The sequence below is a fragment of the Solea solea genome, chromosome 3 (assembly GCF_958295425.1).
Source record: "Solea solea chromosome 3, fSolSol10.1, whole genome shotgun sequence".
In the NCBI taxonomy this organism is placed as follows: domain Eukaryota; kingdom Metazoa; phylum Chordata; class Actinopteri; order Pleuronectiformes; family Soleidae; genus Solea; species Solea solea.
Window position 1 is genome coordinate 20,327,304 of NC_081136.1, and position 22,155 is coordinate 20,349,458.

General features: G+C 42.8%; 2 protein-coding genes across 6 annotated transcripts in view; both read right to left on the reverse strand.

The window, feature by feature from the left end:
* Nucleotides 1–11,594, reverse strand: part of tmtc1 (transmembrane O-mannosyltransferase targeting cadherins 1) — an 86,533-nt gene extending 74,939 nt beyond the window's left edge. For both annotated transcript variants that reach the window (XM_058625848.1, XM_058625847.1), the window contains exon 1: nucleotides 11,189–11,594. In XM_058625848.1, coding sequence (XP_058481831.1) covers nucleotides 11,189–11,484 — 296 coding nt within the window. In that variant the 5' untranslated portion in view covers nucleotides 11,485–11,594. The remainder of the gene's footprint in view (nucleotides 1–11,188) is intronic.
* Nucleotides 11,595–13,003: 1,409 nt separating this feature from the next.
* The window catches only part of ipo8 (importin 8), a 33,818-nt gene continuing 24,666 nt past the window's right edge, over nucleotides 13,004–22,155 (reverse strand). For 2 of the 4 annotated variants that reach the window (XM_058625838.1, XM_058625837.1), the window contains exons 21-25: nucleotides 21,867–22,087; nucleotides 17,388–17,593; nucleotides 15,256–15,477; nucleotides 14,840–14,969; nucleotides 13,004–13,787 (exon numbers count right to left, since the gene is read on the reverse strand). In XM_058625838.1, coding sequence (XP_058481821.1) covers nucleotides 13,763–13,787; nucleotides 14,840–14,969; nucleotides 15,256–15,477; nucleotides 17,388–17,593; nucleotides 21,867–22,087 — 804 coding nt within the window. In that variant the 3' untranslated portion in view covers nucleotides 13,004–13,762. Of the gene's footprint in view, nucleotides 13,788–14,814; nucleotides 14,970–15,255; nucleotides 15,478–17,387; nucleotides 17,594–21,866; nucleotides 22,088–22,155 lie in introns of all 4 variants that reach the window. The other 2 variants (XM_058625840.1, XM_058625839.1) reach the window with 2 other exon arrangements.

The following is a 22,155-nucleotide window of genomic DNA, read 5'->3' on the forward strand; positions in this document are numbered from 1 at the left end:
TGTGTTTTCTTTTATATTCATGGCTAATGGTATTGTTATCATTATGTCATTCTATGTCTATCGGCATCTGTTTGTTTTTTATGGTATGTCTGTCTTTTAATGTGAGGACTACGGATGGAAATTAGCTTTGAGCTTTGAGCAAAATCTGGCATATTTACACGTCATGTGTAATGAAAACGGTTCAACATGTTGGCTTTATCCATGCCCACGAAGCCAACTTCAATATAACTTGTGGGTTAAATGACTGTAAGTCAACTTTTACTTTATACAAATCTTTCAGACGTCATGTGTATTGTAAACACAGGGAGCATGTGCTACCTAATAGCGATGACGATGACATGGACAATAACACCGATCTTAAAGAGGCCATAGCATGGTCCTATCTCACTTATATGTGAGATATGGAGGTGTACTTACAAACATGAAGTAATTTTTATGGTCAAAAACCTGCTAGTTGCTGCAGACCAGCCGATGTAAATGTCTCATCACTGATGTTCTCGTCAGCCGTGCTGTTTCAGACCAAAACCACACCTGACTGTCTTGTGATTGGCCAGCCAGCGAGAGCTTTCCTACTGTCTTGTGATTGGCCAGTTACCTGGAAGTGACGTAGTTGGCACGTCAGCTCTCAGACCTGCAGCTCCCCCTCTGGAAAGGCGGATGCACCCTAGCAATTATCAAAACATTGAGTAATGCCATTGTCGCAACCCCTCGCCGTAATCCCTTACACATTTGATCTGGAGTGTGAGCCAGAGTCAGAAGACACTGTGACACGTGAACCACCTCCATCGCAAAGACTGCTGCAGGATGCCTGTAGCTTAGATAACGTGGTTACCGAGATGATAAACACACATAGATGCAACTGAAACACGAGCAAATGCGTGTAGCTTAGCCTGTAGCCGACTAACGCTAATGCTAAACGACAGAACAAGCACAGAAAGACAGTTTTACGGTTTGTAAATATTGTAATATACGTATTGTTGGCACTGCTCCTTCCTTTAGGTGAAGTTTGGTGCTGTGTTCTGCTTTATATTGCCCAAAGTTTGAGTAACAGTCTTCCGTGAAGTGATTTCTGCATACATGGAGGTATTTGGGAAATGTAGCAGGGATATTCCCATCAAATATGAAAGATATCCACTGAGCTTTTCTTTGCTCATTGGTGGGGAGCTTGTGGAGCATCTGGTATTGTTTATCACAACCCAGAACTATGGTGGCCTGGAAGTGCAAACCAGTATTACAAAACTTGAAACAAATTTACATTTTCCAAAACAAATTTACAAAATGCAAAACACTTTTACAAGTACCAAAACAAATTAACAAAAGTTAAAACAAATTTACATTTTCCAAAACAAATTTACAAAATGCAAAACACTTTTACAAGTACCAAAACAAATTAACAAAAGTTAAAACAAATTTACATTTTCCAAAACAAATTTACAAAAGCCACAGTTCTTACAGAAAGGGAATGTCCCAATTGCTGCGCGTGACCCGGAAATGATACCGTGAGCGCTCAGTTGGTGACCAAAAAAAAAAGTCACCACCTGGATTTAACTAAGCAAATAGGTAAGGGGTTGCTGCAGTTGGTCAGGTCTAGGTTCAGCAACATTATGTGGCCAAAGAATGAGGTCAGCTGACTACCTGAATATAATGAATGACCAGATTATTCCATCAATGCATTTTTTTCTTCCCTGATTACATGGGCATATTCCAAGATGACAATGCCAGGATTCATCAGGCTCAAATTGTGAAATTGTGTTCAGGGAGCATGAGACATCATTTTCACACATAGATTGGCCACCACAGAGTCCAGACCTTACATCTAAATGTTATACTTTATTAATCCCCTTAGGAAAATTATTTCTCTGCATTATTTCCAATCCATCCTAGAATTTGGGTTGTCACACAGAGAAGCACCCAGTGGTACCCGGGGAATGGGGGTTGGGTACCTTGCTCAGGGGTGGGGGCTTGAACCGGCGACCCTCCAGTTACAAGCCTAGTTCCCTTTCCACTTGGCCACAGGCTGCCCTTAACCCCATTGAGAATCTTTGGGACGTGCTGGAGAAGGCTTTGCTCAGTGGCCTGACTCTCCCATTATCAATACAAGATCTTGGTGAAAAATTAATGCAACACTGGAAAGAAATAAATCTTGTGACATTGCAGTAGCTTATGGAAACATTGCCACAGTGAATGAGTGCCGTAATCAAAGCTAAAGGTGGTCCAGCGATGTGACCCTTTTTTTTAGGTGGCAACTTTTTTTTGGCCAGGCAGTGTATACAAAACCTCACTCAGTCACAAGTATCCATTCTTACGTGCCGTAAGAATGGAGTGAGGTTTTGTCATGGGTGTATTATAAGAACTGGATAGAGCACCGCCCTTTTGGCTCTCTTCATTCCTATGGAGTTGCTCATGTTCAAGTAGGTCTAGCTCTCTCTGAGCCTACAAGCCTAGTTCAGCTGCTCTGCTGCGCTGTTATTTTCCTAAATAAAATGTGTACTTTTAGTCCGATACATTTAACTTAACCATCTTTGCTACTCTTAAAACAAAATAAAAGTTGAGCTGGTGACGTAATGCCTGTTTGTTGTCGCTAGTTTTTAGCGGCACCAGCTGTTAGCCACCGATTTGGCTCCAAGTGGACTTAAAACACATCAGCTGCACGTTGCTTACCATGTCCGAAACCGAGGCTCTGGTCTGAGGGTTTCTGGTCTCCTGTCTCTGGGTTTCTGTTGTACACTATTGGCGCATTTCCACCGGCTCTACTCGCCTCGCCTCGGCACGGCACGATTAGGTTGCATCTCCACTACAAAAAAGTACCTAATTAACGTGGGTGGAGTCATCACTGCCCGGCTGAGTGAGACTGCGGTGACTTCGTTTTATACACGACACACACACACACAAGTGACTAGTGACTTTACACCAAACTTCTGTAGTTGTTGGAGATTAACCCACATTTTTAGGATTGCTAAGTAGTTTTAACTGATCTACATTTTGGCACTGTTGGGCTTGATTTCTGTCCACACGTCTCCGGAGTACAGCCTCCTACTCCACAGACTACAGCTGTAGCAGTGTGCTGCCGCTCGCGGCCACCGGTGATGTCCCTAAATACACCACTCCACTTCAAAAGACTCCTGTTAAATATAGAGGTTTCCCTGGTAGTTGTTGGAGATCAACCCACGTTTTTAGGATTGTTAAGTGATTTACAGTTCGGCACTGTTTGGCTTGATTTGTGTGTGGGACATCTCTTCCTGTGACGGGACTCTGGCCAGTCAGCGGCTGGCAGTCCGACCAATCTTCACATAGTACCTACTTAAGCACGCTTGGAACCTCGCTGGAGCAGGTACTAAAAATAGTACCTGGTACGAGGTACTATTTTTAGTACCTTCTGGAAACGCTACTTAAACCGTGGCGTGGCGAGGCGAGTAGAGCCTGTGTAAATGTGCAATAAGTGTACCTGATCTGTCGAGACTAGGGTTGTCAACTGTCCCATATATTGGGCCTAATTTATTTGTCCCGTACGTGCCCTCACTTGTCCCGTTTATTGACTGCTATGCTGATCTAACCACTGAATGACACAACAACAACAGCAACGACACCTGTCATCATCCAATCCCAGTGTGATGATGACAGGTGCCGTCCCACCTCGCGCCGGGAGACGAGGTGGGGCTATGAGTCCCACATCAGTCGCACATGATCAGTACACTGTAAGTAAACGCGCAAATTACAATGGATAAACCTGCAAAAAAGAAGAGACTGTGCAGTTACAACAAATTATGGGAAGTTAAAAAGACGTGGGTTAAGCCCGTCAGTGGTGACTCGACGAAAGCCTTCTGCACTTTATGTCGGAGGTGAAAACGACAACATGCTTCCACAGAAATGCACAAGAAGGCCAAAGTTGCTAAAGGTGCAAGCAATATCGGTGCATTCTTCGGGCAGCTATATGTAGCCAGGTGAACATACGGGAGTGTGTTTTTTGGTACCTGTTGTGTATGTCACTTTAAGGACCAAGCAACCCCAATGCTACAGCTACAGGTGCCACAGCAACATCATCTACAGTTACACAAACAATACCTCATTCATTTCAGAGGCAGGCTGCTTATGCACCTTCATCAAAAATGGCTAAAGACATCACTGCAGCCCTCTCATATTTTATTGCAAAAGACATGATGCTGTTTCAAATAGTTGAGAGGCCGGGCTTTCTGAGGCTGATGAAGGTTGCTGTCCCACATTATAAAGTTCCATCACGGAATTTCTTTTCAAAGACTGAAATACCCCAAATGTTCAACAACGTTAAAGCTGATGTTGTACAAAGTTTGGCTCAGGGTACATACTTTGCTGCAACTACAGATATCTGGACTAGTACAAGCGGGTCTGGTCAACCCTACATCAGCTTCACTTTCCACTACCTCAACACAGACTGGCAACTGCTTTCACACTGCCTGGAAACACAGTTCTTCCCGGAAGATCACTCATCTGACAACATAATTGAGTTTTTTGAGAATATGCTGGAAGAATGGGGGATCAACAAGGAAGACTTGGTTTGTGTAACGACAGACAACGCAACTAACATGGTCAAGGCTTTTGAAGGGTTCACAGATCTGTGGCTTGGGTGCTTTGGACATAACTTGAACCTAGCCATCTCGAAGGCTCTAAAAATTCAGAGGGTTGACACAGCAGTCAAGGCCTGCCGTCATCTGGTCCAAGGCTTCTCACGGAGCTGGAAGAGAAGGAGAGGACTGAAAGAAAAGCAAGCTGCCCTCAACATGCCACAGAAGGCTCTCATCCGTGATGTAGTGACACGATGGGGATCAACATATAAGATGGTTGAGCGTTTCCTCAGCCAACAGCAGCCAGTCTGTGCCACATTGGCTGCAGAATGAGGAACATGGCATTTAATGCCTAAGGACTCTCACATAACTGTCATGGAACAACTCTGCCAGCTCCTTGAGCCCCTGAGCAAGTTAACTGATGCACTTGCCTCAGAGACACGTGTGACACTGTCAGCCATCAAACCTGTCCTGGACCACGTCACCTGTGATGTTTTGGTGGAAAAAGATGAGGACTCAACCCTGACCAAGGAGATGAAAAGGGCGATGAGAGAAGACCTGGATCACAGATATACAGAGAAGGCAAAGAGGATCATGCACATTGCTTGTTTCATTGACCCCCGCTTCAAAAGCAGCTTTTTAGATGAGCCGGAGGCTGCAACTGTTGACAGCTGTGTCCGGGAGGAGGCCTTGAAGCTGGGAACTGTACAAGTCAAGGAAGAACCGCAAAGCACCAGCAGCACTTCCACCACGAACACCACCACAGCAGCCTCAGAGAGGAAAGGCTTGGCTGGGTTGTTGAGAAAGATTACCTCAGCAAGGAACCAGAGAGTTGAAGAGGGCCAGGTTCTGACCACTGCAGAAGATAGAGTGAAAGAAGAGATAAAGATCTACCTATCCCTCCCATCCATTCCAGCAGATGAGGATCCACTTGTGTGGTGGAGGGGCCATGCATCAGAGTTGCCTCACCTTGCCAGGGTTGCCAGGAAGCTTTTATGCATCCCAGCAACCAGCGTGCCATCTGAGAGATTATTCAGTGCCAGCGGGCACATTGTTTCCCCTCGCAGATCGCTACTTAAACCAGACAAAGTAAATATGCTGACATTTTTACATTTTAATCTCAAGTGAACAAAGTCAGCAGCACCTTATTTCTCATTAAAGAGAGAACAGACTATCATTGTGGTTCATTTGATTTGCAAATGGTTTGTGCTATTTTAAACACCTGCACTACAGATTTGTTGTTATGTGGTTGAATTGTATACATCCACATTACTTTGTTTAATAATGTTAATGTTAATAATGTTAGTGTATGCACATTTGATTTGTACCTAAGGTACAACAAATACTGAAAATGTCCTTTCTGTAACAGAGATTCTGATGTGTGAGACTAGATTTCCTACATGAGCACTGAATGTGAAGAAAAGTATATATATCTACATGCCCAAAGTGCAGTTACCTCTTATGGCCACAAGGCGCCATCTTCACAATTTTCACATTTCTTTTTATTTATTTATGTTATTATGTTTGTTTCTGCCACATTACTTTGTTTAAAATGGCAGTGTTGCTTTCATATGCACATTTGATTTCTACTTATGGTACATAAAACAGTGAGTTTTCTTTTCTGTACCAGTTCTTGAATCTGTAAGACTACATCTAGTCTTGAGCAGTGAATGTAAAGAAAAGTATTCTTTTTTTAAATAAAACTTGGTTAAAAGATTTCAGTGTGTGTTCAGTACTTTTTGAACATTTTGAACACATCTAACAATACCGTGATAATATTGATAACCGTGATAATTTTGGTCACAATAACCGTGATATGAAATTTCCATATCGTTACATCTCTAACTACTACACATGCTCTATGGGCCACACAACTCGGAAATAAACCCAGAAGACAGAAACCTTTTCAGTGTATGCGCTTTGTGAGCAGCTCCATCGGAATGAATGACCCGTCAGCCAATCAGAAAATAGTAATCACTTTTGCTGGGGAGAATGGACGCGCTACGCTCTGGTTTGCTCAACCCCGCCAAGTTACACTGCTTGTGTCTCACGTCCGCCCATTTCCACAGCTGGAGTCACAAGACTAGGATTTTATGGGGTTCTTCTCGCACTAAAATACACTGTAAATGTTGTAAACACAACAAACGTAGCAGTATTTCTACCGAGCAAATAAACAGGAGCACGCTGAGCTTGTGAGGATTCTTTCTGTGAGGTAGAAAAGTGAAATACAATGTGGTGTCAACACAGGATCTTGTATTCTGAAAAGTATACTTCTTTTCCAGCTGCTGAATTCTGGTGAATTTATGCGGCTCTGCTGAAATAGAAGTGCTGCGTATCCACTCCAACCCCCAATATTGGGGGTGTCGCTAGAGGAGGATGGTTGGTGACGAAGCACTGGTATAGTAATCAGCCCACTGTTAATTTCGGCCTAATATTAGCCTATTGTAATATCGGTTTTGTATCAGTTGTTCTGCCAAAAACCCAATATAACAATGCCTGGATTTCCCATAAATGTGTGAGAAATGCTTGGTATACATTGGGACATGCTTGAGTTGCAGTAAGCCGTTATGACAAGAGGAGAATCAGTAGAACAGAAAGTGACTTTTATTTTGAGTCACAGCATTGCGCCAGACACCATATTCACTACCCAGAGAGTCATTAACTGCATGAACACTCTAACTCATGGTGCAAACACAAAAACTTGGGAAAGCTGTGTCTCTCAGAATGCATTTCGCCAGAACATTGCGGCAGAAAAAAGAAATATACACCATAAATAAATATTTTTATGTGCCCCAGAACGCAGTTTTAAAATCACTTGAGGTGAGAAATTAGTCATTAGTATTTTACATTTACTTATCACTTAACACTCTGTAGGTGGCAGTAATGAGGCTCAAGCACTTGGCACCACAAGGAGATACATGATGTGACCTGAAGTTTTGTGGGAAAAAAGCCTGACCGGAAAGCCACAACTGGAAATTCCAGGGCTGACCGGAAAGCCTCCTTCAGATTAATAATAATCTGAAGGATAACGATAGGTTCCTCGCACATTGGGGCCCTCGCAGCCGCCGCCCACCCCAGCAGGTCGGGTCAGCCCTGGAATCTTCTGTTCTGGCCGGGTGACTTATCTTGCATGTGAAGTTTAGTGCAGATTGGTCAATGTATGGCAATGTTACGGGTCACTTCCTGTCTGGGAAGACGTCCTTCCTGTGTGCAGGTCATGGCTTGCAGACATGGTCAGGGTGGGCCCTTGGTCTCACATATCAAGTTTCGAGCCAATCGGTCAATGTACAGGTGAGTTACAGGGCACTTCGTGTTTGGCAGCAAACGGTATGAAGTTTCGTGCCGATAGTTATAGAGCTTCCTGTTTCGTGGCGAATTGTCGAAATTCACCAAAATTCCAATGGCAGCTGTGGCCACGCCCTTTTGAATCTGCGAAATGTTCAATAACTTTTGAACTTGGATGGGTCTAGTACAATTTGAGGCCTTTTTCGTGTTGCTACGATAAACGCCCTCAGACAAGTTTGTTCAGTTAGAAAACTTGCAAAACGCCAAGATTGACGCCAAATTCAAGATGGCCAGGGCATGGTCCCAAAAGGATTTTTTTGTTCATCTTGGACCAAATGATGTTTAAACTAGAGATGTTCCGGTACCATTTTTTCCCTCCCGATACGGATTCCGATACTTGTGCTGTGGGTATCGGCCGATACAGAGTACCGATACCAATACCAGTGTGTTATAAAAAAAATATATCATACTACCTGCATGACTGTGATATGATTATCATTGGTGGTAAGGTTTGGCTCAGGTTAAACCCTCTGTAAAACATGAACAAATACAGCAAATGGACGCCTTTTATTTTTACCAGTGATATGTTATTTCGTTTTTCAGCTTGTACGTTTGTTTTCATTCTGGTCCAAACACCGCAGCACTGGCAGAGCTTCATGTTTCCATGACGACTGACCGGGAAAGGACGCGCGTGACATCATTTCGACATGACTCCAGATTGTTAAAATGAGTCTCTGAAGTAACGCTAAACTTTAAAAACAGAGGCATACATACGCAGGGCACAAGTACGCTGGTTAGCTGTAGCGCTGCTCTTTTCGTTTAATAAACGAGCCGCTCCGGTTTGACTGTAGGCGCACTAACGGAGCTAGCGCAGCTAACAACGCTAACGGAGCTAACTGGTAAATACTGCAAAACCGCCGACATGATGAGCTAACGTTAGCTCCTTGTCTACAGGTGTCGGGTGATCAGTTCTTCTTCACACCTCTAAGCACAGCGTAAACTGTTTCAAGAGCGGCGAAGAAGAACCATGTCAGAGCTAACGGAGCTCTAATAAATTACGTGGTATCTGATTGGTGCATGGACTCCTGTACTCGCCGATACTGATGCCCACATTTTCGGCAGTATCGGAGGCATTTCCAATACTGGTATCGGAATCGGAACAACTCTAGTTTAAACAGGCAATCTGTGAGAAGTCAGACAGGGCAAAAGCCGCAAGTAAAGCAATGGGGGTGTTTATAGCGTAAGATATGCAGCCTTATGCCATGGTGGAGGATGCAGGATTTCAGCATATGATTAAAGTACTTGAGCCATGGTATAATATTCCATCCCGCCGTCACTTCAGCAACACAGTGATTCCTGAACTTTATGAAGAGACACTACAATGAATTGTCAAATAATTGTCTGACACAGTTTACGTGGCTCTTACTACAGATGAATGGACCTCCAGGGCCACTGAAAGTTTTCTAACTGTGACTGCTCATTACATTAATTTGGAGTAGAAGATTTTATGAAGGCCACACAAGTGAGCATCTTTCTGAAGCACTGACACAAGCAGTGACATAATGGAATGGAAACTAGAATAAATAAACGTGAAAATGCAGCAATGTCTCTCCTCTTACTGTTTCAAAATCTCTGGATTGTTACAATGATGTGCTTAATCAAGCTGCCTCATTATTTCAGTTCTTGAAAGATTGCATGATATGTCCTTAAGAATATCTGATAAAAAAAAATCTAATTATTAGGCCATAGATCTGATACATAGTATGATATGAGTGTAAAAAAAAATACAAAAACCGTGATATGAACCGAACCGTGGATTTTGTGAACCGTTCAACCTACAGACCGTACGGCCGCAGACAGGGGCACTCTTCATGAGGTAAAGGTTTGTGTAGTTCACATTCAGTTTTTATCCAAATTTGAAGTTTCCCATTGCTGTTGGAGCAGCCGAGAATTGCGCATGTTCTTCCCGACCTCCTAGACATTGTTGTCAAAATTAATGCTGCATAAAAAGTACAGGTAAAAGTAGAAATATACAGTTCTTATGACAGCTCGTATACTGGAGGGTAATGTTGTAGTCAAGACCACCTAAACCGAGACCAAGTCGAGACCAAGACCACAGTGTATCGAGACCAAAACAAGACCAAGACTTTGAGGGGTCAAGACGGAGACAAGACCAAGACTTTGAGGGGTTGAGACCCAGACAAGACCAAGACCGTTAGACCAAGACGCTTTGCAGAATTTACAAGTTGCACTGTGTTTTCTTATGGAGGTATTTATGCACAAAAAGTATTTGTGGTTCAGGTAACCAAATTTTATTATAGATGAGTTGGCTGACATTTTCTCACGGCCTCTTCTCCTGTCACTCACATGCACTTTTGTGGGGGGGCGCGTGAAAGGGGCGGGAGGGGTGACAGCCGTTAACGGTGACAAAAATTTCAAGTGATAAATTAGTCAATTATTGGTTGTACCCGAAGCAATACGATTTACACAAAATCACAGTAATGATATTAACAAGTTAATCCAAAAATGCGCAGGCAATTTATTGATATCCCCACAGTTATGGTCTGGACCGGTCTTGAAATAAAATCCAGAGTCCGCTTTGTCCGAGACCGAGACAAGCCGAGTAAAAATGCAGTTGATTCCGAGACGAGACCGAGACCAGTTCGAGACCAAGACCGATCTCGAGTACTACAACACTACTGGAGGGAGACACCGCTATATAGGCTCGACAACACGATTTGGACTATATTGTAATGGAAAACCACATTACAATATAGTACCTCCACAACATGGGCAGAGTCATCACAGCTTGCATGAAACTGCGTTACTTTGTTTTATACGTGACATAGTAACTTTTAAAGCAGTTGTTTTCGATGTAGTGAATCATTATACTCAGTTAATTAAAAAGATCACAGCACAGACTCCGTCTGACACAGTCACTGAATACAGCAGCAGGGTTTGTGATGCTCACCACTCGCCATCTCAGGCTTTCAGTAGTGCTGTCACTGAACACCAGACTCCTTTGTTAAATCATTTTAAGATTTTAGACATTTCCTTGCACTCTGACCAATCCCTGTATAAAGATGTCACGCATTGTGCCGGTTCACCTGGCTTGGAACAGCCAGAGCAGGTACTAAAAAAGTACCAGGTACCATCACTCATGGAAAAGCCAAATAACCGTGTTGTGCCGAGGCGAGTTGAGCTAGTGGAAAATCGCCATATGAGGCTGCCACTGTTTTACTTACAGTGTTTACTTACAGTGGCTGTCACCGTCATGCTGTAGTTGGTGACGTGTTTGGTGACAGAGCAATTCGACTGACACAGACTGTTTTAGGGTTCAAACTGCGCCAGCAGAGAGAACTTACTTGAAGGTGAGGATGCACAGCGGTCTGTAGGATTTGTGGCTCGTGTTGTCCGCCATCCTCTTGCCCCAGAAATCATTACTGAATATGTTCCTAAGGCTGGACCCCGGTCGGACGTCCGGGTTGTTAATGATAGCCCACACATCGTCGTGCACCAATTCCCCGTGAAGAGAATTACTGTAGCACAAGACACAGAGGGCGGCCAGCACGGCGTAGCGAACCGCAGCCCACAGCGCCTGTGGTTGGACCATGAGCCGCGGCCGCCGGTGGTCTGTCTTCTCCGGCTCCAGGGCTGTCATGTCGAGCCTGGCCGTTTCCACAGTTCCGCTGGGCTGAGGATGATGCTGGGGGTACCGGGGTTTCCGTTCATTCCGCCCTGTGTGTAGCTTTCGTTAATGCTGTGGACTCCGCGGACGGTGTAGATGCGTTGTGCTGTGTTCAAATCCGACTAGGGAAATTTCAGTTTCCTGAAGAGACCTGTGGGTACCATTTTCATCATCCATCCGAGTACTTGTTGTACTTTTTGTACTACGCTAATATTACACCAATATACCAATACTAATAATATAATATAAAATAATATAACACCAATGACATATTCACGTATAATAAAATATCCCTAAAACTGCTTTTCAGTAAGAAGAGTGGTACCAGGAAAACCGATAAGGTCAGAGAGACACATATTTTGACCACATAATAAAATGATTGTATAAATGATGAATAGTGGGAGAAAGGCTTTGATAAGCTCTGTCACTTCAATGTCGGTCCTTATGTAAAGCACTTGAATGCAACATCGGGAAAGGACCCGCCCTGCCGCCTCTCAACATGGATGTACTAGACCTGGATAGAGCACCGCCCCCTTTGCCTTGAAAACAATTTTGTCATGGTGGCCACTCGTGGTACTGCAACAAAAAATACTCATGCGGCCCCAAAAGCAAGTTTCCCATTGACCACAATAGTTTTGTGTGTAGGCGTTCCAGGCAGTGGGCTTTGGTTTTAAGTTTTCGTAATTCCGGAGTGAACCAGTGGGTGAATTAGGCAGGTCTGGGACTTTTTAGGGGAGCATGAGTCAGTGGCGGGGAGGTTTAATTCCATGAGAGCAATATTGCCAAAGGACTGTTTGATACAAAGCTGGAATGTTATTTGGCTTAAGCTCCAACTATTATATATTTATAAATGTATATGTATATGTATTTGTGTCTGTGCAGGTGTGTTGTGAGGGACATTTTATAAATGTTTGTCTAATTTATAGAACAATGTTAAGTATGACCATGTCTGCTCAAATTCAGCCCACCGCAACATATATTAATGGAATGTGCATACCTTTTTAAAAACTTGTTTTGAGTCCTCATACTCCTTAAGCATAGCAATGTGGCCTGTTTGATACTGGGCAAGTTTGTGAGTCTGCTTATTCTGAATCAAATATGTTTGAGATCCCATTGGCTCTTTTCCATGATGCCCTGTGTCTTATTGTTGTCCGTAACATTCTGAGAAAATAATCACACAATGAGACTAAATAATTGCTGTACAACCTGCCCCCACAGGTTGTTCAGCAGGCACTAGGCATGATGGGTGCATCACTTCATCAGTTAAATCCAGGTGGCGACTTGGTCAGGCGGTGTATGTCTGTAAGAGGATCTTTAACAAACACCACATCCCTGTAAATCATGGAACACCATAGAAACCCCATCCACAGGAACCCAAGCTCAAGTCCAGTTTCCTATATCTACAGCATTGAGCAACATAGATGCATTTTGTGGGATTGTGGAACAGACACTTAAATACAGTCATTTGTAAAGTCAAGTAACAACACAAAACTGATTTTGAATTAATTTTTATGACTTCCTTAAATTAGCTCAAAAACCATTACAAAAACAAAACCCAGGAACAAAAAACAACCCAAAAAAACAATTCTTCTCTTTTGATCTCTCATTTACAACTCATTTGTGTAACAATGGACTTGGAGGCCCTAAGTCTAAAGAGCTCACAGTTCCAGTTTGAAGTCTGGCACCCAGACAGACGACATAAAGAAAGACATACAGATGGCAGAAAGAAAGACAGACACACACCCAAACAGACAGAATCACAGACAGGTCTTGACTTTTTGTGAGATGATAAAAAAGTGTTCACTTACAGAGATTAAAACAAGTGCTTATAATTGGTACAAACAAACACCGTTTAAATTTTAAATTTCTCTTTGTCAATCTTTGTCTCTCTCTCTAACACACACACACACACACACACACACGCACACGCACGCACACGCACGCACGCGCACACGCACTCGCACACACGCACTCGCACACACACACTTTGCTGGTCAAAGACATTTTAATTCATGCGCAGAAACACACAGGTTGGCAGTTCTGTCCAGGAGAGAAATATTTCAGTAAGAGTCTGTGGTTCTATACAGGGCTCTCAGATCCAAACTGATATAATGCCACTGCACCCCCTGGTGCTTGATCATCCATCCATCCTTCCAGCCATCCTCTGATGTGGATGTGGTTCTGATGTGGACTGAAGTCATTCAGAAGCGACCAAAACTCTCTTCAGGTCTGACATTGCAGATCTTCACCATCAGTTCTCTGAAAATACGTAAAGACTGCGTTTTACTCTTAACAGAACTCATACAGTTTTATGTTCAAGACTTCAGATTTGAATGCAGTGTTTCTAAACAGATGTAGCCTTATGTTATTTATCTTATTTACACAGAGGCATGTCATTTCTGTCTCTACATGGTCACGCATTTACAATTATCCTCTGCTCTTAAATTGTCATCATCATCTTGATAATTGATTAATTTGTTTGAGTGTTGTTTTTCAGCTTCTTAAATGTAAATATAAGTATTAAAAACTGGAATCATTCCAGTTTTTAATATGGAATGATTTTAGAATCATAGAATCAGTTTTTAAATCAAAAAAATTTAACGATTATGAAATGATCGCTAGTTGCACCCCTTAATTGTTTGTTCAGATTCATCTTAGCTAAGTGATATTCACTGGTGTACCTTTTGTTTTTCCTTGTATCTCATGGTGTTTTCATTGAGAGCAAGCATGTCTTTCTTAAGCCCTCTTGTCCTTTCTCCCCCCTTTCTGTCCCCCACCTCTCCCCTGTCCCACATTTTCCTTTCACCCCAACCGGTCGAGGCAGATGACTGCACAGCTGAGTCTGGTTCTGTCAGAGATTTCTTCCTGTTAAGTGGGAGTTTTTTCTCTCCACTGATGCCTCGTGCTCGCTCATTGTGTGAACTGTTGGGGTTCTCTGCTCATCTTAATGTTGTCTATGTACAGTGCCTTGAGATAATGTTTGTTATGATTTGGCACTATACAAATAAAATTGAATTGAATTATGCTTTCTATTAGCATGGGGGCTCACACGGGGCGCACACAGGTGTCAGTAGACACACTTCAAAGAAAGATGAACAATCACTTTTAGAACAACAGAGATGGATTGTGTTCTTTTACTTTTCATTTAAAAAAATAAACAAATAAAAAAAACCTAAAAATGATCACAATTTTGAAAAATGCAGAACAATTTTATTATCAATTAATAACTGATCAATCATTGCAGCCCTTCATGCAGCTCTCTGAATGTTTAACATCTCTGTTATCTGCGTATCTGTATCTCACTTTTTCCCCAGTGTATTTCCCTCACCACTGGCCCTTGGTGGCGGTGCTCCTGCGCTGCTGGGAGATGCTGTAGATTTCTTGGAGCTGTTTCTTCTGATCATCACTGAGTGGACCAGTCAGACTCTGGTACCAGGCTGCATCAGTGCTCTGGACCCCTAATACATATAAAAAGCCAGGTGTGTGTGTACATAAATATATTGGTATATACATATATTCATATATACATATATATATAATAATATAATAAAGTAAACAAACACGTTCATATTTTTAACACGTTCAATTATTTAAATGAATCGCCAAAATTAACATATTAACGCTGACAGCACTAGATAGACAGACAGATATGTCATAGAACATAGAAATTTGTTTAATCTGTGTTCGAGACTCCTCTTGTGCTTTAGTTGTGGCTCTAACTAAATACTGAAATGGATGACTTACTGAGCAGGGTGCATGTGAAGAACTGATACTCGTCCTCTCCATTGTCATAGTCCAGGGGTGTGCTGTACTCCTCTAGGGGTGTTCCTTCAAAGCCATCGTCATCCCAGTAGTCATCTTCATCTTCATCATCTGCCTCACCTCCCTGACACATCAGTGTGCTGGACTGCTGCTGACCGGCATTTCGGTTTTCGTTCACCTCATCTTCATCACTGGGAATCTCCTCTGCCAACAAAGAACATCCATGAACATAAAATCCTTTAAAAGGGATAGAGCTCAAGTTTTCTGAATTGTGATTGTATAAAAAATACTGCCATGCCCGCACCTTGAGCCGAGACTCAGTCTAAATGCTTGCCCTCAAAACCAGCATTGTCTGATTAAATCTACAGCTTTATGTCTTTGACATCTCAAGACATCTAGGTTGCTGCTAGATTTTACTGGTAGACGGCCTTTACTGACTGAAAAATGGAAGTTTGTGCTGCTTTGTTAACTATTCACCTCCACCTCCTCAGTAATCTTCTGACCTACTGCAGTTTCACAGGAACTGTCTTTTACTTCAATTAGCAGCCACACATACATTTAAATTTACCACAGATCTTTTCTTCTTCTGATGGTTCAAATCTTATTTCAGGTTACAATGTGGAGCTTTTATTTATCTTCTCTACACTATATATACCCTGTACATACTCTCTATATACTCTCTACACTGTATATACCCTGTACATACTCTCTACACTGTATATACCCTGTACATACTCTCTATATACTCTCTACACTGTATATACCCTGTACATACTCTCTACACTGTATATACCTACCCTGTATAGTTGAAAATTCAATTTAAATTCATCCTTGTCACGTACAAAGGACTTAATGATCAGGCCCAATCATAACTTAAAGAGCTAGTTTTACCTCGTCATCCCAGAGTCAGTTCAGGAGGCGGACACCCTCTTTGTATTTAAAGTCAAAACCTTCCTTTGTGATAAAGCTTATAGTTAGAGCTGGCTCAGGGAAACCTTACCCATCTCTTAGTTATGCTGCTATAGAGCTACACTGGTGGGGGAATTGTAGTACTATAAACATGTCATAATTGATTCAGAACTGTCCTGTGTAAACCTATAACTTTAGACAACTGTTATATACTCTACACTTCTGTTTCTACATCACCTCCCCCCTGTGTCCCCCATTGTTCCTTTCACCCCAACCGGTCGAGGCAGATTACATTACATGTCATTTAGCAGACGCTTTTATCCAAAGCGACTTACAAGGGAATTGAGTACAATCAGCCAGGGGTGGAGTTGAACTTGCGACCATGATGTCGTTTGCACACAGGGTACCGGTCTTAACCACTGAGCCACTCCACCCCCTGGCTGCACATCTATTGAGTCTCTCTACTCTCTCTACTTGTTACTGTGACTATATAGAGACACAGAAGCTAACTCGCACCGATACACACAAGGTGACAATAGGCGTGTCCGTAAAATCACACAAACATATAACAAACATGTTGAGAAGCAATGTTCATTGCTTTGATTGCACCTACAGCATGTATGCGAGTATGTCACTTTATTGGGGACCATATAAGTCCATGACTGTTACTGTAAACACATCTCTGTTCTCTCTGTCATGATTTAATCTGCTTTGTATTTTTAATCATACATAATGTGGTTTTCCCCTCCTTCTTCCTTCTTTGTCTCCAGTGTTGCCAACTTGGCGACTTTGTCGCTAAATCTGGCGACTTTCCAACGCCTCCTAGCGACTTTTTTTGTCAAAAGCGACTAGCGACAAATCTAGCGACTTTTTCTGGTGTTATTGGAGACTTTTGTGGTGTTTGCAGACTCTCGTGTGAAAGCACGTATCACTCTGCAATTACTGTGCTCAACAAGCAGTGGGTGCTGCAGGGATCCCCTCCCAAAGCACTCGCAGGCGGTCAGTCTCACAGTTGCGTCCGCAGCAGTCCCAGCCTGCAGTCAGGGCAGAGAGGAGACCCTCACCACTCCGCGTCCAGGCTGCTAATGAATTGCGCATGCGCATGGCCGCCTCTGTTCATTTAGCGACTTCTAGCAACTTTTAGGACAGCCAATAGCGACTGTCCTTACAGAGGAGTTGGCAAAAGTGTTTGTCTCTTCTCTCACCATTTTGGTCTTCCTCCTGAGGCCCTGCCTGGGCCAGCATATTGGGTTTGTTGATCAGGCGAGAGGCATATATGTGTTTGAGGCCCAGGAAAAGGAGTAGGATGGAGGGGACAATCTGGGCGGCGACACTGTCCAGCACTGCTGGTCGGCTGGGCAGTTCCATCAGCACACTTAGTCCAATGATACACATCTTACGGTCATGAAGTCTGAGGAGTGAATCAGGGAGAGAAAGGAAGAGAGAGACAGAATGAGGGCAACTGACCAATTTCTGAAAAGGCTTTATCTAAGAACCCATACAACAGTGATCAAGAACAAAGGGGAGGCGGCGCTAGTGAGATGAGAGCAGTGTGGACGTGGATTTTAGAGCTCCACACAGCACGCCATATCTTACTATTCAAAACTGCTTTTTTGAACACTTAAACCTGCAAAGGTGGAAAGGGAGCTGGCCGCCTGCTCGCCGTCACCGCAGCTAATGCTAGCCGTGATCTAGCTAGCAAGAAATCACTGGTCAAGTCACGAGTTGGAGACAAAGACAAGCTTCCACTCACTTGGCATAAATTGTCAAATATGCTTTTGCAGTCGTTTAACAAGCGGTTTGATAAGTTCAAGCAGAGTTTTCAGAACATTTTGTCCATCCAGCAGGAGCTAACCGAGAGACTGACTACCACCAAGAGTCAGGCTGCAGACCACGAGCAACGTATCCATGCAGTGGAAACTTCAGTCGCTGAACTGCGGTAAGACAATAAAAAACTGCGGGCCAAGCTTTCAGATCTCGAAGGGAGATCCAGAATATAAGAATTGTTGGCGTCCCGGAGGGTGAGGAGAAAGGGAGGCCGACTGAGTTTGTGTCTAACCTGATCCCTAAGCTGCTGGGGGATGACAACTTCACCAAACCAGTCGTTATTGAAAGAGCACACTGTATACAGCCCACAACACCAGAAGGATCCAGACCCTGCATGATGACCTGGCTTTTTTTGAAAGGTAATGATCTGATCCCGGATTATGATTCAACCTAATGTTCTTGCTGTACAAACCATTAACAATTTGATGAAAGTAAAGAAGGTGAATATTTGGAGACTGCAGCACCCATCTAATCAGGATTACTCTTTTTATTCACATGTACACAGATCATACACACAGATCGATTATTTTCTAATCGATTCCAGATTAACTTCTAACATTAACCACACTAAATATTACAACATAATAATATCTGATCACAGCCCCATTAATCTTAATCTTAAATTGTGCTCACCTAGACTAGCCTACAGTTGGCATTTTAATCCCCATCTCCTTGAGGGTCAGGCTTTTAAAACACACATTACAGTTTTCTTGAGACCATGGGGAGGTCAGTCAGTCATCATCTACCGCTTTATCCTCAACCAGAGGGTCGCGGGGGGTGCTGTGCCAATCTCAGCTACATCGGGCGATAGGCGGGGTACACCCTGGACAGTTCGCCAGTCCATCGCAGGGCCACACACAGATAGAGACAAACAACCATTCACTCTCACACTCACTCCTATGGTCAATTTAGAGTGTTCAATTTACCTAATCCCCACATTGCATGTTTTTGGACTGTGGGAGGAAGCCGGAGAACCCGGAGAGAACCCACGCACACACGGGGAGAACATGCAAACTCCATGCAGAAAGGCCCTTGTTCCAACCGGGGCTCGAACCCGGGTCTTCTCGCTGCAAGGCGAGAGTGCTAACCTCTATAACACCGTGTGGCCCAAAGTGTATATTAGAGGGCAAATAATTTCTTATGAAGCAACACTGAAAAGGACTAAGCGAGGCAGATTGGAAGAGATTGAAAAAGAGCTACAAAGTTCAAAGACTTGAACTCTGAAATATCGGCAGAACTTTGGGAGGAGGCAATGTCTCGGGTCCATTGTTGCTCTATTAACTCACGTTACAGGTTAATTCAGTACAAGGTGCTGCACTGTATTTTCCATCTGTGTCCCCTGTATAATTATTATTATAATGATAATAATAATGACAATAATAATAACACGTTTTATTTGTTGGCGCCTTTCACCAGCTCAAGGTCACTTTACAGATTAAACAACAGCATGGAGAGCAGAGAAACCAAACAGTTCACACAACTTATCACATACACTTATCATGTGTATGTGATAAGTGTCATATTGCTGAGGGTTCACTAGCACATCTTTTCTGGTTCTGTCCTGAATTGCACAATTTTTGGTCGACTATATTTGAGCAGTTGTCAAAAGCTTACTCCAGAGTCATTCAGCCTAACCATGACTTGACCGTCCTTGGATGCTCTGCCGAGACTTCTGATCTTCTGCACGACACGCAGGTCACTCTAAACCAAGGGTTGGTGGTGGCTAAAGAAACGTATTCTTCTAACCTGGAAGTCAAAACTCCACCCACATTTAAGCTCATTGGCTGAGCGAGATGTTATCAGTTATTTAAATGGAAAGACTGCGCCTGCACAAACCTGACAACAGAACAGATTTGAGAGAATTTGGGGACCCTTGCTGGCCCAGTGTCTGGTGTGATGCCTGACTCAACTTTTCACATGGTACTTGCTTTACTTTAATTACTGCAACTGTTTTTTTCAGTAAGTCTATTTATGTAAATTTACAACTGTGTGGCAGTTTTTTCTTTCCCTCGGTTTTCTTTCATGTTTGACTGTTTCTCTGTTGTGGCATGTTTTGTAAAGTTAAAAACTATAAATAAAATAAATAAATAAAAACTAAATAAAAGATTTTAGCCTATTCTCTAAAGGCTTGCCTAATGACACTTAATGTCATTGTTAGACAAACTTTTATGACCAGAAACTGAAGTTTACAGTACTGCACCAAAGTACATATACAGTAAACAATCTGTGTTTTTACATCATTATACGCAGTTCTTTTTCTGTAAGTTGAAACGTGTTATTTTGGGACTTCTGTGTTTGTAATCCTTTTAAATTTCCAAATGAGACAGCAGTAGACCAGCAGCTCCTGTGTCCCTGCAAGCTAAAATCACTGATTTCTGGTCGAGCGGAGAGTTTACATACAAAGTCAATGCACCGCTGCAAGTAGACACACATTTTGCGTTGGCCGGACCAGGTGGCGCTAGTTGGTGTCGCGTTTCTGCATAAACCGATCCATTCACTCAAGTTGAAAATGGTCAACTTTATCAAGAACCTTGCCTCATACAATGACACAAACAATCAGCGTCAAATTCACCAACTGATGTCAACTGAAGTCACGTCTATGTCCGACAGCCAGCAGGACTTATACGTAAATAACGTATAAACTTGAATTTTTTATCTACAGAGACCATTTAAAAAAACAAGAAAAAGATTGGAATAGTAAGCAAGGACTTCGGTCTACCTGGTAGACCTGATAGATGTGAATGCACACATGTATAGCACAAAAATGATCCGTCCATGAATGGCGGGTCTACTTTTGTGTAGCAGCGTCATCAAAACGATGTCACAATCTCAACCTTCGAAAGCAAAGGTGGAATCGAGGATTTAACCACACCTCCAGTGTGACATCCCGCAGGCAGAAAAAAACAGTGTTGTGGTTGTAGCCACTGTAGCACGACTACACCTTAGCTCCTCCCACTCTCCTGAAGCTGCTGCCAACTAATAGTAACCACAGCAACTGCTGATTTAGGAGGCCAAACTCAAACCCCCTCCCGCTTCTCTCAAATCACCAGTGAGGAAGTATTTTGCATTCCCCGTGAGTTTTCTCAACAACATTTTCATTGTTGACAAGAAAACCTTGGTGAGTAAGCTATGCTTGAACGTGTAGCATAGCACAGGACATCTCCACATGCATCATAAGGACACAGACTTAACTACGAAAACAACTCTGTTAACACAGGCAACTCTTCCATCCTCATTTGGAGCGCAACTCAAAATTCAACCTGTGGTAAAGCTATAGATGTGTTTGGAGCATCAGACATGCAACCTTATTCAGTGGTGGAAATTCCTGGATTTAAACACTTAATTAGCATACTGGAACCAGGTAGCATCTTACTACAAATTGTTGCCTTCCATGTATAATGTCAAGGCAAAAGTTACTGCAAGTATGAGCAGTGCAGATTTAGTGGCCTTAACAACAGTTTGCTGGACCTTCATAGCAACACAGAGCTACATGACTCTCTATGACTTTCTTTTTATCTTTTTACAGTTAGTTTCCAATTGACTGGTTATTGTTACATTCACATTGTTAATAAATTATTTAAATTTGACAATAAGGCCTTAGTGTGGTACACTGCAAACATGACACCATGTAGATCTACATGGTTTACGTGCCTCTATGTGCCTCATCATTACCCAGGGATGTAATGTAACGCTGTGTGAGCACAGTGTGGAGAGACCTGTCTACCTCATGTACAGTAGGCTTGCATGCACATCTGAGAGCAAACATTCAATGATGATATGTATTATATTTCTGTGCATGTTTATAAAATATTTTTAACTTTTTAACAAAACAAATTCTGCATTCTTTCCCTTCTCACCCCATGAAGAACTCCGTGTCATTCATCCACTGGTTGATGAAGTGGGCAGTGATGGGCTGTGGGCTGTGTGGGAAGTGCATGTTGTCCACAGTGTGTATGAGCAGCGCTGGGTTGTAATAGAGAGCAGCGATAGCCACCTGCAGGCACATGGTTCTCAGCTCACTGGTCTTCACACCCCTCATCAGACGCTCCAGCACTGCCTCCACAAACAAAGGGATGCACTGCAAAAAAAAAAACAGACATCAGGCCCATACACTTCACTTTTGTGAGTCATTCAAACCATAGGGCA